Genomic DNA, 18,103 nt, shown 5'->3' on the forward strand with positions numbered 1-18,103 from the left:
AATAATAATATTCATAAATATAAATGATGTAAATAAAAATATATATAAATTCCTGCTTTCAAGAACTAAATTTTCACTAGTTGAAATGTTAATTTTTGATATCTGTAAATGTATTTCTGATATAAATAATTAGGAGAGTAATTTCAGATGTCTAGTTTTCTTACTAGTAACAATCTCATTACAGATATAAGAAATTAACATCGTCAATGATAGTGACAATCGAATTATTGGTATAATTGTTTACTACTAGTAGCAATTCAATTGTTGATATCAAGAACAGACATAGGCACTATTAACCACGCAATCATTGATGTTAAAAAATATGATTTTTACTAGTAAGAATTGTATTTCTGATATGTGGAATTGGAATTTCAACTATAGTAAGAAATCAATTCCAGATAGAAATAATTGATTTTTAATGGTAGCCTATGGTGAGATTTAACTAGTGAAAATACAATTGCAAGATATCAAAGATTTATAGTTTTTACTAGTTAAAATTTAATTCTTGATATCAAGAATTTCATATTTCTGAGAGTGATGAAGTCATTGTTGATATCAAGAATTAACATATTTACTAGTAGAAATCTAATTCCTAATATCAGGAATTGGCATTTTAACTAGTGAAAATTTAATTGTTTATATCAAGAGTTAATACCCTGTGAATGAATAAATGTCAATTCGGCTTGCCATACTGGTAGATGAAATTGAGTTCATCAGACAGCAGATGGCGCTCTATCTCGGCTGAATCTGGCGCATGCGCACTGTCATATTGATGTTTGAAGCCGCACAATGGGCGGAGATTTCTGCTGTTTCCTTCCAAATATCAACTGATGATCAACCCACGGGAAACCGTTCCCATGTAGAGGGTTTAGAGCGAGATAAGCCAGGTACGTCCGTTATCAAACGAGCTTTTTCACAGCCTTTATCACTAGTTGCGTTTTGACTCAGAATGGGCTTTGCATGCATTATCAGGGAAAGTAGTTTATGCATACAGTAATATTCAACAGCATATGCCACACTAGATACATTCTTAGTCATGCATCCATGCAAAACACACATTAGCTGTACTGTGACATTGTAGTTGCATCTTGTTTCTTTCCATCTCGATCATTGTTTGCATTAATTTATTCATTAGTCATTCTGTACACTCAGTTGGGTTGGTCTTCCTTTTGCATTTTTAAAAGTCACCCTCAAACCTTTTACTGTACAATTAATATTAGACACTATATTAATCTAGTATATAGTTTAATTATGAGTTGATGATGCCATGTGAAATAATGCACGTGCAACTAGAAGGAAATTAGGAAATATAATTTAAACGAGTGTGTGGCATCTATGTCACTTAACAAAAAAAAATGCCATGGGAAAAACCAAGGTACTTTTTTGTTAGTCATGTAAAGATATGCAAAATGTCGTATTGTATATTTTTTCTCCAGTAAAATATCTAAACATCATTAAACCTTATTTTAACATAAACAAGTGAAAAATGTCGACTAGACAAATGACACTTGCATTAGCTACTTATATATCTATATGCTGTATACTAAATGCTAATATTATTATACTAATATTAACATGTTTTGCTTGGCAGGTAAATGCATTTTATTTGTATGATGTTTAAGCAGATTAAATGTATCAGTTAAGACTATTTCTGCATGCGCTTGTTATATTTTGTGTGTAAAAAAAAATGCACGTGAAGTTTTTACATTTTAAAATATGTAAGGTCGCGCGCGTGTTAAACACATTAAACATCGTCTTTTTGGGCCTCGTGCACTAATAACAACCAATATTCTTCACCGTTACCAAGCAACGATATCCATACGCGTGCTAGTGTCGCTAATGTTTTATCCGTATGTTTTTATCGTATTTTTTTTAGCGCGTAATACTCGTTGAGTTCTCCCTGAAAGGCCCGGGGTTTGTTTAGCATGTAAGTGCAGCCCGTCCTGTTTATACTGAGATATGTTAGCCAGACAGCTGCTAAACAACTGCTCGGTGAAATTAAACACTGCTAAAGTTAGATTAGCAATCACAACAGCTGCTTCATTAATGCATAATGGTGAACTGTGACTGCTAATGTCTTCAAATATAGGCTACATGTATGTTCTCACGTGACACATGATGCATGTGACATCATCTTTTACATTTGAATCACTTACAAGAAATTACCATGGCAAATACTGTGTTTATCATACCATAAAATGTCATATATATCAAGGTATTTGAATATGGTAATTACAAAGTATTACTGCCACTGTACTTTGTAATATTTGAAAATTCAAAGTAATACTGTGTGTTTACATGAGTTGATCATTGTTTTTACCATAGGACTAATACAAGAAAAGTTGAGCCTATTAAAGGGATAATAACAAAATTGGGTTTTTTAGAGAGAGGGAAAAAAAACATAATTCACGTATAAGTAACAGTTTATTAAATATTATAAACACTAAACACAGGGTGTTTTAGTTCCTCTCTCCCCACAACAAATCCTTTCAGTTTAACGATAATCATAACAAGAATGAAACATAAAAGTCGCTATATACACAGCTAACAATTTTTTCCCCCTAGAACGTTCTTTTTTAAGGTGTGTTTTTGGTTAGCAAAGAAAGTTTTCTTAACAGGAATAGAATGTTGATTTTTGGTTTGTGGAAGTTATTCTAACATTATTCTAACGTTCCCCTACCTTCAGTTCATCATGTTTATTCGGTAACACTTTATTTTAGAGTCCTTGTTTCATGTTACATATAATTAAGTAAAAACCAGGGCTTGACATTAACATCCTCCATCCGTGTGTGTTTCAGCAGTGGCGTGAAACTGTACTAGCCGCACTTTGGCGGGTTGAATTTTATAATATACATTTTTCAATTGTAGTCTTTTAAAAGGCATCAGAAATAATAAACTAAGTGCAATAAGTGTTGTCAAAAATATGTTTTTTTCGATACACATTGATACTGAAATATCTGAAACCAGCTGCTCTTTCTCTCTCATCTCACCGACAGCGAGTGACACACAAACCCTCCTCTCCTCACTCACTCCTTTCATTTTCTCTGGATGAATATTGTTGGTGTTACAGGGCTTGAATTTCAACGTGGGATTGCGTGTATTGCACATAATTTTACTAATTCCTGCAGATTTTGTGCTCATACCCAAAGTGCGGCACATAAAGCCGCCTCTCAGTGTTAAATTTCGTTCTTTTTCGCTGCTTGATGCGCTTAAACAGTCAAATACACACAAAATAATATCAAAACGCCGGTCTTAGTGAGTATTCACGTAAAACAGTCAGTTATGTTTTAAGTAAACATAAACAGTTGAGAAAAAAAACACATGTGTAACAGTATAATGGATCCGTGCGTCAGGTCTTAAAGTGACAGTAGCCTAATATACCTACTGCTAAATTATGAGATAATATTAAAAATATCTATATGGCAGTTTTTCCCCATGGTATCGATGTCAAAATTGTGGCAAATGAAAATGCTGAGTGGCTCGTAACTTTAAAAAACCGCTATCCACAGTGGCTGCTGAGCAAAAAAGTTAATAGCAAGCCATGGTAATCTAATAACTATAAATTATGCATAATTACATGCAACTAACCCTAAACCAAACGCACAAACCCTATAGTAAGTATGCAGTTAAATATTATTTCTCAGTACTTAAATGTATAATAACACTGTAACAATGACAACTTAAAATAAAGTGTAACCATTTATTCTTACATATTCGTACATTCATACATCTTTTATCATAAAAAAACGGTAGTATATCTTATTTTTATTTATTGTTTAATTTATAAAGATAATCCGAGCACATCAACCATCATAGAATATTAAATAAGATTTAATTTGTCCATTAAAATGTAAAATGATGCAGTAAGATTTATAGGTTTAAAGTGATCATTCAGTTTTTGTATTACTTGACCTGTGAATAAATAACTATTTTAATTTGCATTGCAGAACTTGACCCTGAGATGTGGAACTGGACTTCGTTACAATGATGGACTGGCCGTTTGACAGAAGGTTTTGCACCAGTACTGTTTGATTCATCGGTTATAACATCAACACATGTTGCACGGGTGCCGTCCGCAACCCCGCATTCGCACTTCCTGCGGCCTCTTGGATTCTGTCTTTGGATTAACAAGATCACAGGTTGTTTTCAGGCCAGTATTTGTGTTTTTATGTGTTGTCTTCCTGAGTCGTGTTCGGTCTTGACGAAGTCATGGAGCCCAACATGGAGTACATAGTGGCGCAGGTCACGCAGAAAGAGGTTGGACGTCGGTTTCAAGTTGGACCGGAAATTATAGACTACATTCTGGACCGACAGAAGTCACATGACCTGGAACACGATCAGACCATGCTGGACCGGATGATGGACAGTCTGGCAACCTCATGGGTCAACGCAAGCAATTTCAAGGTGAGAGAGAGTTTGGGATATCTATATCTCTCAAATCTTTTAGGGCTGGGCGGTATATCGAGTTTGTACGATATGTCGATATATTTTTTTGAAACTATATGGAATGAGGCAATACCGTTTATATCGACACAGTAGTTTGATACGAGCACATCTGAAAAATAGCGGAGGACGCAGTGTGAGATGCTGCAGTGAAAGTACATTTACATTTATTCATTTAGCTGACGCTTTTATCCAAAGCGACTTACAATTGGTATATATGTCAGATGTCGCACACCTCTGGAGCAACTAGGGGTTAAGTGTCTGGCTCAGGGACACATTGGTGTCTCACAGTGGATTCGAACCCGGGTCTCTCACACCAAAGGCATGTGTCTTATCCACTGCGCCATCACCACAGTACACAGTACAATTTGTCCAAAACGTTATCCAACAAACAAAAATAACGACTTTATTTCAACTATTCATTTCCTTCTCTGTGGGCCTTGAGTCAGTTCACTAGTGTAACAGCGCAGCGCTTCTGTGTTGTACGTCACACGCATCACACACATGACCAGCGTCGGCCAATAGTGAGCCTACGTGTGACGTACAACCCAGAAGCGCTGCGCTGATTGAGCAACTGTAGTCACTTGGACCTTTTTAAATGATGAATCAAAAATATCTTAATATGTGTTCCGAAGATGAACGAAGGTCTTACGGGGTTGAACAACATGAGGGAGAGTAAATACTGACAGAATTTTCATTTCTGGGTGAACTATCCCTTTAAGCGCTTTAAAATAACTGGTAAGATATAGTTAACAAGTTTAAAGCAGCTTGCTTGGTCAGATGCTCTGACAGATTCTGTTGCTGACTGACAGATAAATCCTTGCGCTGTTTAATGCGTTTGAGACGTGGTGCTTTCCTCAGTGCTTAACTTACATTTCACAGGTATATTGATCTGTAAATGTTAGAAACTCAAACAAATATTATGTCCATTTCACTGATCATGAGAGGACGAGCTTCTGCAAGTGAATCTCCGCTAAAATTCAAGTTTCCGTGTGAATGAGTAATGTGATTTTAACCACATTTTTGCAAATGATATATTGCATAGCATTACATTCACTATATTTGTTTCCATATCCTTCAATATCAACATTGTTTGTTGGATATCATTGGGCAGGATGTGAAATAACATTAATAACATACAGATTTTCTTTATCCAAATAGAAAAACGTAGAAAGTACCGAGATATACCGTGTATCGCCATTTAAACAAAAAATACAGAGATATGATTTTTTGGCCGTATCGCCCAGCCCCATCTCTTCTCTCTCTACATAACCCTTCTCGAGCTCTTCGCTCCGGTAGTCATAGATTGCTCAAGGTGCGTTCACACCGCCGCCGACTTGAGCTTCCAAAGCGGCCGGAAGTCATTCATTATCAATGGAAGCTGGCTTCTCTCAGCTGCAAGGAGCGTCAAATCCCTCGGCGTCGCGTTTTGGGCGTTTTGAGCGTTTTGAGCGTCAATCAGAAAGTTGAAAGAAGCTCAACTTTATGGTAATGAGCTATGACGCGGTTCAGCGGCAAGCAGCGGCAAAACGCCAGAAACCAATCAGAATAAAGACGTCCTTCACTCTGGCTGATTCCGGAGAAACATACGATGTGAACTTTCGTTCCTACCAAAACATTAGTTCCGAGAAAATGGAGGAGAAGCTGATAATCGCTGTTGCTGGGTTTCCTAACATATATGATATGACGTTGTTTGCTTACAGGGACCAGTTACAAAAGAACGAGGCATGGGAATGCAATTCATTTGCTCACGGTGACAAAGATTTGACCAATTGCACTAATGCAAATAATAGCCTAATGCAAATAATAATAATAATAATAGCTAATTATTATTTTTTTCCCCGACCAAAAGTGACCAAAACAGTTATAAAAATGCTGTCAATATAAAAGGTTTCTTCAATGTATTGCTTGTTTTTTTCTGTTTATTACATTTCATGTTGTGACACTTCTCTTCTCCCGGCTACGTCAGAGCGTCCAAAGCGTCAACGAGCTTCCCTGTGCTTTTTGACAAGCGTCCTTGACAGAGCGGCCAGAGCTTCTTTGACGCTCAAGTCGGCGGCGGTGTGAACGTACAGTCACTGTTCCCAGAGCCAGATTAAAACAAAGAGGAGAACGTGGCTTTGCTGTTGCGGGCCCTAAACTCTGGAACAGGTTAACAGTTCACATTAGATTTACTCCTACATTACAGATTTTTAAATCTTAGCTTAAAACTCATTATTTTTGATAATAACCCTAACCCTTGATGATTATTTTTGTATTTGTCTTCTGATAGTATTTTGATTTGATTTTGCTATTTAGTTTGAAAATTGTCTCTGATTTTATTTGTGAAATTAGTTTTCTACTTGTTTTTGCTGGTATTTATTTGATCCGATGTTATAAAGCACATTGGTCAGCTGCTGCTATTTTAATGGTGCTGTATAAATAATCCTTGAAACTTGAAAACTTGATAAAGATTGGGAGAAAATGAATGTGCTGAAAGCATTTTTCCTATTAGAAGCTGAGCAGAAACTGTAATTCACTAAACATTATTTTGCATCCTTGGTCGATGCATGTTGCAAGAGTTTTTAAACATGTTTTATAAGTGTGCACGACTATGATATAGTTTCAGGTTTGTTGCATTGGAGTTGCATAGCATCGCTGCAGAATTGAACTTCTGAATGTTGTAGCAGTGGAAATGATTGTTGAGGATGATAAAGGCATTTGTTATCATTTCAGGAAGGGCGACTCACTCCCGTTCTTCTCACCAGTTCAGTGGGACTCTGTGCTTGAGTGTGTCTTTTCTGAAGCCTGAGTTTGAGTGGAAACTATGGTTTATAATTTCACAGGACTGCATTTTTGGATGGCAGGCAGTTTATTAAATGAGAAATGGGGTTTATGCTTATAATTTACGGACATTGTGTGTATTTCAGTAGAGAGATTTACAGAAAGCATCTAAATGCATTTGGAGGAGGTTTTTGAATTTGGCATTGAATTCTTTTTTCTTTTAATGTGTCTGAGTTTTTCAGTGCTTTATATTCTGTTGTTACTCGCAGTGCTTTAGCCTGAAAACAAGGTTTTGTTTGAGAAAATCACTTCATATCAAACTCATTGACCATAAATATGTTATCAAAAAAATGTTAAAAGTGATTTTTGAATTAACAAAGTTTTAAAGTAATGTTATTGTAAATATTAGAACCAGGTTAAATGTGTCTGATAGTCTGTTATTAAACAAAATGATCCTTAAAAGTCTGAAACAAACAGAGATTAATTTCAGTTTTGAATGAAATATAAGTTTATTTATCATTTTAGATAACGCCTATTTTTCCACTGAGATCATTGCAATGTATTATGTGATTGCCAAAATATTGCCAAAATAAAAGTATTTTTATTTAGTACTACTTGGCTAATAATATAAATTACTAAATAAAAACAAAATAATGTACTATTACTATGGTTATATATCACTGTAAAATAAATAAGATGAGTATATAAGAAAAATAGTATAATAATTTCATTTTACATTGCAGGTGTTCAATTACAATACTAATGGCTGTCTTATTTTCCTTACAAACGTTAAACCATTAAACCTTTATTTTGACTGGGAAACACATGCGTATTGAGGAAGGTTAGTGCTGTAGGATTGAGAAAAAAAAAATTCTGAATTTTCTGATCAAAATTGTGATTGCGATTGAAAATGCAATACAAATTTGCAGGTTTGCTGTGTTTGTAGGGCTGTGCAATTTGGCCAAAATGTTGTGTTAAATACCAATATGGCTATAATAATAATTATAATAATCACATTTTATTTTTACATTGACAGAGTAGAATAAGAATTACAATAATAATATGTATGACTGTCTTAATTTCTTTTCAAATGTTAAACCATTAAACTTTTATTTTGACAGAAACTGCTTCTCTTTTGTTGGTAAGCGCTTCTCATATTACTAAACTTTCTTCCTACACTGAGAGAGAACATGTATCTGCGTGGGCTTCAATGGCCTGTTGGAGAAGAGTGATGATGATTCAGCCTGAGAATATTAAAATAACTCAATGACTGTGTGAAGAGCAGAGTGTTTGCAACCTGATGGTTGTTTAATAGTTTTGTCAGTTGACTAACTGGAGGTGATGTATAATTTGTATATTTGATTAGCCAGCCAATGGCGTGAGATTGGGGGCGGAGCTATGTTTTCTTTTGTTTCTTTGTATCTTTTTGACCAATGACAGATGGCAGCAGTGCTTGAAGAGTGTTTTAAAGTCGATATTGTGTGTGTTTTTTTGTATGAGACGAATGTGTTCACTGTGTTAAGTTGGTCAAGATGAGGATGATTTTCTCATTTTGTGTCACTCCCGATGGCTTAGGTCTCAGTGTGGATGCAAAAGGGCAAAAATTGTACAAAAGTGACGTGAATCCGGTCTTTTTAGTACTCTCCTGTACTCCAGCTGTTGTGTCTTTGATGTACAGATGCATAAAGTTCATAAAACCTGATCTGCACATGCAGAGAGAAATCGGGGGGGAAAAAACGGTGCTTCTGCCAGCTTATTTGTCGATGCCTCTTTTTAATTTTGCACCCCACGTTTCTGTTCTGAAGAAGAAAGAAATGCATACAGGTTTGAAACAACATGAGGTTATTTTGGGTGAACTATCCCTTTAATGCACATATTGAAATCCATCCCACGGATTTCACTCACAGTCATCAGAAGATGTGGCTACAGTGAATGTAGTTCAGCATGAGTGATGAATTTGTAATAGCAGCCCTGCTGTACTAATGTTACTGTAATGACACTCCCAGAGACATGGGGAATAAAATACATTTTAATTAGATAAATGGAATCGATAATCTGTCTTTAGTTTGATAGATCTGTGATGCAGTATAAGCTCTTAATAAACATGAAGTGATGTGCATTGTGCAAGAGTTAATGTGCATGTGTTCTTCGCACCTCTGGACTCCTTTAACAAACGTTTAACAGCTCACAAACGCCTGAGTCTCCGCGGCCAATCAGAGCGCTCGTCCCACAGCTGGCCTGGAAACCCAGCCGAGAGTAATCACCCCACTCTCCGTAATGAGGACAGCGAGGGGTCCCACTGCAACACGGGCCATCTTATTTTACCTCACACATGCTCAAAGTCACAGTTAGGATGAATGTGATGGAATAAACATTCTAATGTTGTAATAAACCCATGTGGTACTTAAATGTGGCATGTAATCTGCTGAATTTTGTGTAGAAAAAGCATGCATCTGGTTCATGCAATATAGCAGTGTTTCGTACAGGATTTTGTGAGATTATGGGGATGGACTTATGTTCCTCTTGGGGGGGTCTGGGGACATGAATCCCAGATAAAAAGATAAAAATTCGCAATTACCTTTTTTATTTTTTATTCAGTGGCGGAAACAAGCTTCCAAATGCAAGAGATAAAGCCTTGAGCTTTTATTTTGACTCAAACTGCAGTTGAGCTTTTATTTTGACGCAAACTGTAGTTGAGCTTTTATTTTGACGCAAACTGCAGTTGAGCTTTTATTTTGACGCAAACTGCAGTTGAGCTTTTATTTTGACGCAAACTGTAGTTGAGCTTTTATTTTGACGCAAACTGCAGTTGAGCTTTTATTTTGACGCAAACTGCAGTTGAGCTTTTATTTTGACGCAAACTGTAGTTGAGCTTTTATTTTGACTCAAACTGCAGTTGAGCTTTTATTTTGACGCAAACTGCAGTTGAGCTTTTATTTTGACGCAAACTGCAGTTGAGCTTTTATTTTGACGCAAACTGTAGTTGAGCTTTTATTTTGACGCAAACTGCAGTTGAGCTTTTATTTTGACGCAAACTGCAGTTGTGCTTTTATTTTGACGCAAACTGCAGTTGTGCTTTTATTTTGACGCAAACTGCAGTTGTTCTTTTATTTTGATGGAATTTTGTTGCAAACTTTAGTTGAACTTTTATTTTGACGCAAACTGTAGTTGAGCTTTTATTTTGATGCAAACTGCTGTTGAGCTTTTATTTTGACGGAATTTTGATGGAAACTTTAGTTGAGCTTTTATTTTGATGCAAACTGCAGTTGTGCTTTTATTTTGATGGAATTTTGATGCAAACTTTAGTTGAACTTTTATTTTGACGCAAACTGTAGTTGAGCTTTTATTTTGATGAAAACTGCAGTTGAGCTTTTATTTTGACGGAATTTTGATGGAAACTTTAGTTGAGCTTTTATTTTGACGCAAACTGCAGTTGTGCTTTTATTTTGACGGAATTTTGATGGAAACTTTAGTTGAGCTTTTATTTTGACGCAAACTGCAGTTGTGCTATTATTTTGATGGAATTTTGGTGGAAACTTTAGTTGAACTTTTATGTTGACGCAAACTGTAGTTGAGCTTTTATTTTTATGCAAACTGCAGTTGAGCTTTTATTTTGACACAATCTGCAGTTGAGCTTTTATTTTGACACAAACTGCAGTTGAGCTTTTATTTTGATGCAAACAGCAGTGGAGCTTTTAATTTATTTATGCAAAATTATGCAAATGTGTAAATAATGCATAACTGGTGCCAGCTACATTACCGAATACACGCTAAATTGAACACATGCCGATTGAGCCGTTCTGAGACGCGGAAACACCGGATCACAAGTGTTCACTACGCTTTGAAACACGCAGCGCAAACATACTGTAAACTTAAGTTACTTTATTTAATTCACAGTCTGTTGCGATTCGATAGGGCACAAAGCCATAATGTGCTTTCGATTTTTAGTTTGTTTGACACATACTTTACCAAAGCAATGGCGCACAACAACATTAGAGACATTTAATGTTATTATGAGAAGTTTTTTAATATTTTCAGTTCATTATGAAACTGGGGCGGCACAGATTAGACTATAGCAGGCCGCCAGAGCCTAGAAGATAATAGTCGCATATAATAATCTCTGTGTAAAAACACATAGATTCAAAGATTTTTAAGAAGAAACAAATTCATTCAAATTTTTTGTATATATCTCAAAACAGTTTAATAAAACATGCAAACATTACTGGTGAACAATGCAATGCAATTCAGTGCCATAATCACATCATATTCTTATGATTAATTAATGTATGTTTTTCATTGAAATCAGAAATGATCTGTTTAATAATCATAAAGTAGAGAGTTTTTCCGTTGTTGTGGGGTATGATTAATTATGACATTAAGGATTTTTTAATAAATTTTACTCATTTGCTGATCAAGTAATTGTTTTCAACTAGTACAAATATAGTTACTCGCAAAGAAAATTAACTAGTGAGTGTAAATGTATAATATTTTAATGTTTCTGACTTTACATTGTGAACATATAATGGGTTCCAAAAATTGCACCATAGCCCAAACTGGGTAGTTCAGGTGATGCGAGTTGTGTTGGTTAGGTGTTAGCAGGGCTGTTCTCACTACACGTTCATTGAACATCCCAATCCACCCCCAGACAAGGAAGGTTAAAGATGTCATCACTGCAGCCAATGTGTTCCTTCAGTCCTGCTGCCGTTCACAGTGATGGTGACAGTGATGAACGACAAAAACTGCTGTTTATGTGATATATTGTGCTTGTTTGATTCAGGATGGTTTAATTGAAAGGATTTAGTGATTATTTACCATAAAAGACTCTTATTTTTGTGATTACCTGACATTAAAATGCAGTACAGTTGGCATTACCCATAATCCTTTGCTGTTTGAATTTGCATACACTCTCTGATTTACAAAACAAGAGTTTTCAGTGTGGTTTTGACTTTAAAATGTTACTGAATGATATTTGTAATGCAAGTTATTGATATTTTTATTAAAATATCCTTCTTTTATCTTATCTTATTTTTAGATTCATATTGTTTTGTCTTTTTAAGGTGGCTCTGCTGGGAATGGACATAGTGTCCGCTCTAGTGACCAGACTACAGGAACGCTTCAAAACACACATAGGAACAGGTGAATAATTTAGTAATATGTATTATAAATAAAAATATGCATTTGATCACTGATTTTCATACGTTTGTTGATTCTCAGAACAATGCAGATGCTAATAATCTAAAGTGTTGTTTCTTCTTCTCTCAGTTCTGCCCAGTTTAATCGATCGTTTAGGTGATTCTAAGGACCAGGTTCGAGATCAAGCACAGTCACTTCTGTTGAAAATCATGGACCAAGCGGCCAATCCGCAGGTGAAACACTTTTGCGTCCTGCTTTAGAGTAAAACTCCTTTTAACTGTGGTTAAAACTGATAAAAGCATATATATATTTATATTTTCGCAGTATGTTTGGGACCGAATGCTGGGCGGCTTCAGACATAAAAACAACAGGACCAGAGAAGCTGTTTGCTTTTGCCTTATTTCCACTCTTAATGTGTATGTATCCATCAGATTTACAGTTTAGTTTAATTTAAAATTCAATTTTATTTTAAATGTCTTTTTCCTTTGTGCTGCAGATATGGAGCCCACGGCTTAACCCTTAGCAAGATCGTTCCTCACATTTGTCATTTGTTGGGAGACCCCACTAGTCAGGTGAGAGTGTTTATCTTCACATCTACAGACTTTTATTCTGTTTTGTGTTTCGTGAGATGGCTGGGATTGTAGTATCGTGGTCTATGTCTCCTCCTGCTGGTGATCACAGGGACTGCGACTGACATTGAGACGACTATGAGATGGTAAAACCATGCTTATTTAATTATATAACATGTTACTGAGTGAATGGTTACCATATTTACATGCTACATAAAAAGGATATATATAAAACCACACTCAACTTTAGTTGTTTTATTTGAGCTTTATATAGTATATTTCATGTATGTTTCCAATGTGGCGAATGCAGCAGCAATTATTTTAAACAAACTACTCTTTAACTATTTAAACTAGGACTGTCTGGATTACTGATTATTCATCTGATTGTGATATTCAATCTAATTGCAATTATTTGAGATAACCGTATTAACGGTTCAGTTTTAATTTCAAACACATTTTTACCAAAGATTATAAAAAACACTGTGCACAAAGATATGTGCGGTTTGTGGGTTGAATTATATTATATTATATTATATTATATTATATTATATTAATATTCATTTTCACAGCATTAAATTAAATCATATGGGTCTATTTTATTATTTTTATTACTATATTATATAAGATTCTATGTAAAATAATAATGTGTTAGGCTTGCACTGCAAGTGACATGAACACAGAATTAATGTGTTATCGCAATTATTTGTATGACAATTAATTGTATGCATAAAATGTATGATTGTGACAGGCCTAATTTAAACATCTATTTTTTTAATTATTTGATGCAGCATAGTGAAGTCCTGTACAATTGTTTAGTATTGCATATTGTGTAGTTTCACATAAAATTTTACAAAGAATCGTGGGCTGTATACTGTGCAATAAACAGTACTTTTGAACATAGTTATAGGTCCATCAGAAATGATCAAGCCTACTTAAAAATCCCATGTATGGGATTTTCATGTGTTGTGGGGTGTAGGGGTGGGCGGATCGATCAAAATATCGATAGTTTCGATGCCAACACTGATATTGGTATCAGATCGATACAATTGTAATTGAATCGATATTTTAATTTAAATATCTCTCCTCTACGTTCACTATACTTTGCTCGTGTCTTCTACCTCTACAATCCTGAGCAAACGCTGCTTTCACATCCATTTGCTCCTCCTCCCCCTCCTGCTGCTCTTCTGTGATTCGTTGTTGTGTCGTCATAAGACTCACTGACACGACGCGCCGAGGAGCAGCGAAGGCTGATAATAGCACATTGAATGAGAGATCAGGGGTGCGTTTCCCAAAAGCATCGTTGGCCAACTATGATCGCAATTTCCATCGAACTCTACTGGTAACGACGGAAGTTGCGACCATAGTTGGCCTTGGGAAACGCACCCCAGGACGGCCGAGAGGAACAGACGGGGGGCTCAGGGAATGTAATTGCACAGGTATATTTGTTCTTTGTTTGTTCTTCAGTAATAATTGTGTGCACTTTATTTCTCTTTATTTAATTTGCTTTTAAAACCAGAAAAAAGGGACAGTTTTTTATTTTTTATTATTTTTTTTATTTTTTAAAGGCTGTAAAACATTCATTCTACAGTGCCTAACAACTAATAATTGTGTGCACTTCAATACATTAATAAAAAAACATTGCCTAAAGAATTGATCATTCATTCACCTACACAAAATTATTTTTTTAAGTAAAAAGTATCGTATTGGTATCGGTAATACTGACCCTATATGTATTTGGTATCGGATCGATACCAAATTTTGCAGTATCGCCCACCACTAGTGGGGTGTTACTAAATAACTATATTTATTATATTGTTTTTTTATGCTTTCTTTATTTTTTTACACTTTTATACATTTGCGGATCATGTTATGGCATGTGTGTGTTCAGTATAGAATCAAGTGTCGTCAGTGTACAAACTCAGACATTGAGAGGAGGACACTGTTCTTTTGATTTGAACATGTTCTTTCTTTGTTATTACAATATATGAGGAGCTCTAAAAATTGCACCATAGCCTGAACTGGGTAGTTTAGGTGATGCGAGTTGTGTTGGTTAGGTGTTAGCAGGGCTGTTCTCACTACACGTTCATTGAACATCCCAATCCACCCCCAGACAAGGAAGGTTAAAGATGTCATCACTGCAGCCAATGGGTTCCTTCAGTCCTGCTGCCGTTCACAGTGATGGTGACAGTGATGAACGAAAAAAACTGCTGTTTATGTGATATATTGTGTTTGTTTGATTCAGTATGGTTTAGGCCACATTTACACATATCCTTTTTTTTATAGAAACAAATATTTCCCCCCCTCCGTTTTCAATAATAACATCGTGCACACAACATCGTTTTCAAAAAAGTTGTCATTTACATCAACACGCATAGATACGCCGCCGAGCGCCATCATAACTATGCCAAACTGGGCGCTCACATGACGTGAAACATTTTCTGGCGCATAATGTGACGTCTCACAGTTGACACGGCAACACGTAACCGAACACATATCAGAAATTTCAGAAATAATCGTTTTCTGTGATAAAAACAGGGTTTTCGTGTAAATGAGAGGCCAAACCGCATGGAAATATCTGCGTCTTCCCTTCGTGTAAACGAGGCGTTAGTTGAGAGGATTCAGTGATTATTTACCACAGAGGGCTCTTATCTCACATAATTAATATTTTTAAAAATCGTGGGCTGTATACTGTGCATTAAGCAGTACTTTTAAACATAGTTATAGGTAAATCAGTGTCTCTATGTGTTTTGCAGGTTCGAGACGGTGCGATGAACTGCCTGGTGGAGATTTACAGACATGTGGGAGAGAGAGTGAGGATGGATCTGGGGAAAAAGGGACTGCCTCAGTCACGGTAATAAAACCACATTGCTGTCCTCCTGTAGTCAATAACTATCCCAGAATGAGTATATATTTATATATATAGTCATTCTTCAAGCAAAACGGCTTATTTCTTTAAATTGGAAGAGTATTTGTGCACCAAGTTTAGGACGTTGGCTAAAAGAAATGGTAACAAATATGTCAATGGAAAAGATGACTTATATTTTAAGGGACAAATGTAAAATTTTTGATGGAGTTTGGGGACCTTTCAGATCGTTCTTAAAATGTGTTAGACTTGGAAAGGTGTTACTAAAAGACGAAGAAAAGAGGATGCATCGAATATTAATGTAAAATATGGAGAGGCTGTTGTTTTTGTTCGTTTTTTTGTGTTTTTTCTTCTTCTTTCTGTTACATGGAAATGTATATGTTTACGTGTATAGTTTAAAAGCAAAAAACAATAAAAAAAAACAAAATAAAGTTAACTTTATCCCTTAAACTAATCTTTGATAATCAAAATTACATATTTAAGATTTTTTTCCTGTGAAAAAAATTTCTTCATGCTTTAAAATAGCTTGAATGTAACTCGACACCCTTACTTCATTTAGTATACACGGACTCATGAATATGCAAATGAGTCCCCGCCTCCATTCACTCACAGCAGTTCATATTACCTGATCAACTGTAGTAAACACAAGTGTAAATGTTAGTGTTAATGTAAATTCAGCCGTATATGTTTGAACACAGCTGGCTTCTAAAAATCAGCATCGACATCCATAGTAAGTCAGTGGAGAAAAGCCCCGCCCCCTCGTGACGGGATTGGTCACATGTTTGTGACAGTAGGAAACGGGCGTTTTTGAGACTTTGAGTCTTTGGTTCACTGCAGTTTTAAGGATAAAATACTCAGCAATGGTGTTGAATGATGAATTTGCACATGGTTTGTCTTAAAGCACATTAAAAACACCACATAGACATACAAACAACATAAAAAACTTGATTATTATTAAATATATAGATATCATTATTATTAAAATCACTGCATCATGACAACACTCCCATCAACATTTTACAAAACATATTTTCTTTTTAAAACATATTAAAAATGTATAATTATTTATCCCTTTAGGATTTATTTTGTAAAAGCTTAACACTTTTCATTTTTCTCCGCTGTTTTCTGTGTTACAAATAAAATAGTGACAGTGTTAGTGTATATGTGTGTTTGAATTATTCTTTTTTATAGTGTGTTCAATATTGTATTGCTTGTATTAAGCGTTTTCTGTTTGTTTTGTTCAGGTTGAATGTGATTTTCAGCAGGTTTGATGAAGTCCAGAGGTCTGGGAACATGATCCTGTCCTCAGGTGAGTGAATCTGGTTTTGTTTGACGTGCTGGAAGTGATGTGTGTGTGAGCAGGAACAGGGATGAAAGCGATGAAAGCGTGTTCAGGTGCTGTATGACGTTACTGGGACATTAACTGAGGTTTCTTCTATGTGTGTGTGAATTGCTCGCTGGTGAGATTGTTCCTGTTGTTCAGCTATTGTTTCCTCGCTGCCCCAGTTTCATTGTGCGTGTGATTTTGTGTGTGTGTTTTGACTGTAGTTTTGGTTTCGTTTGAGATGGTGGAATATGTACAGACTTCATCCATCAGCATTTCACAGTTTACAAACAGTAATACGTTTTCCCTTTCTACAGTACATTATGCAAATGAAGAAAATACATCCATATGCATTTAAAGACATTCAATCTAAAGCATATAAATGGCAGAAGTGATGACTGTTTCAAAAGTGTCAAGCACCCACAATGTTTCCTGTCAATCATCTTATAATTGCACCATGGTTTAGTAGTGCATTAGGCTAAGATAGATTAACATTGAAGAAACTGCTCGTGTTTGTGCATGAGAGTGTCGTGACTCGTGAGACAGCAATATTTTACACCAGATGTCTGTTGTATCACTTCCACAAGTCTGTGTTTTTTTTTACCTGGTTGGTGAAAACCAAGCATCTGAATAGTCCTGAATAGGGTTGTCATAAGTACTACCGGTACTGAAATTGATACTGAATTTTAAAAAATATATTTAAAATATTTGTTATCTGTTGATAGGCAAACGCTCAAGTGTGTAAGTGTGAAAGCGCTCTGTGAAGAGCGTCAACGGTTTCTTTTTACAACATGCTTTTGATGTGATCATTGTAGCCAATCACAGACGTATCTGTTGAGCGCATGAACGCAATAGCCAATCAGAGGTGATTAAGTTAGTTTTTGTTACTGAGTTTTTGTTGGTGTGTGCTTTAATGTTCTTCATGCTTGCAAATCCTTCCATTATTGCCAACAAAGTGTACACATGATGTCAATAAGAGATTCATTGTGCAGTCAGTGTAGAAAGTGT

General features: G+C 35.6%; 1 protein-coding gene and 2 non-coding genes across 4 annotated transcripts in view; 1 reads left to right on the plus strand and 2 right to left on the minus strand.

Moving 5' to 3' along the window:
* The first annotated feature begins 829 nt into the window (after nucleotides 1-829).
* LOC143711983 (CLIP-associating protein 1-B-like) overlaps nucleotides 830-18,103 on the plus strand; it is an 81,101-nt gene continuing 63,827 nt past the window's right edge. For both annotated transcript variants that reach the window (XM_077204218.1, XM_077204219.1), the window contains exons 1-8: nucleotides 830-887; nucleotides 3,948-4,404; nucleotides 12,264-12,342; nucleotides 12,469-12,572; nucleotides 12,664-12,755; nucleotides 12,836-12,911; nucleotides 15,662-15,759; nucleotides 17,016-17,080. In XM_077204218.1, the coding sequence (XP_077060333.1) occupies nucleotides 4,210-4,404; nucleotides 12,264-12,342; nucleotides 12,469-12,572; nucleotides 12,664-12,755; nucleotides 12,836-12,911; nucleotides 15,662-15,759; nucleotides 17,016-17,080 (709 nt within the window). In that variant the 5' untranslated portion in view covers nucleotides 830-887; nucleotides 3,948-4,209. The remainder of the gene's footprint in view (nucleotides 888-3,947; nucleotides 4,405-12,263; nucleotides 12,343-12,468; nucleotides 12,573-12,663; nucleotides 12,756-12,835; nucleotides 12,912-15,661; nucleotides 15,760-17,015; nucleotides 17,081-18,103) is intronic.
* On the minus strand, nucleotides 11,732-11,862 carry LOC143712240 (U4atac minor spliceosomal RNA). The gene has a single exon (XR_013195039.1). It is a non-coding gene; the product is annotated as a U4atac minor spliceosomal RNA (small nuclear RNA).
* On the minus strand, nucleotides 14,899-15,029 carry LOC143712241 (U4atac minor spliceosomal RNA). The gene has a single exon (XR_013195040.1). It is a non-coding gene; the product is annotated as a U4atac minor spliceosomal RNA (small nuclear RNA).

The sequence above is a fragment of the Siphateles boraxobius genome, unplaced genomic scaffold (assembly GCF_051911475.1).
Source record: "Siphateles boraxobius isolate OS27281-9 unplaced genomic scaffold, OSU_SipBor_1 5, whole genome shotgun sequence".
NCBI classification, from domain to species: Eukaryota; Metazoa; Chordata; class Actinopteri; order Cypriniformes; family Leuciscidae; genus Siphateles; species Siphateles boraxobius.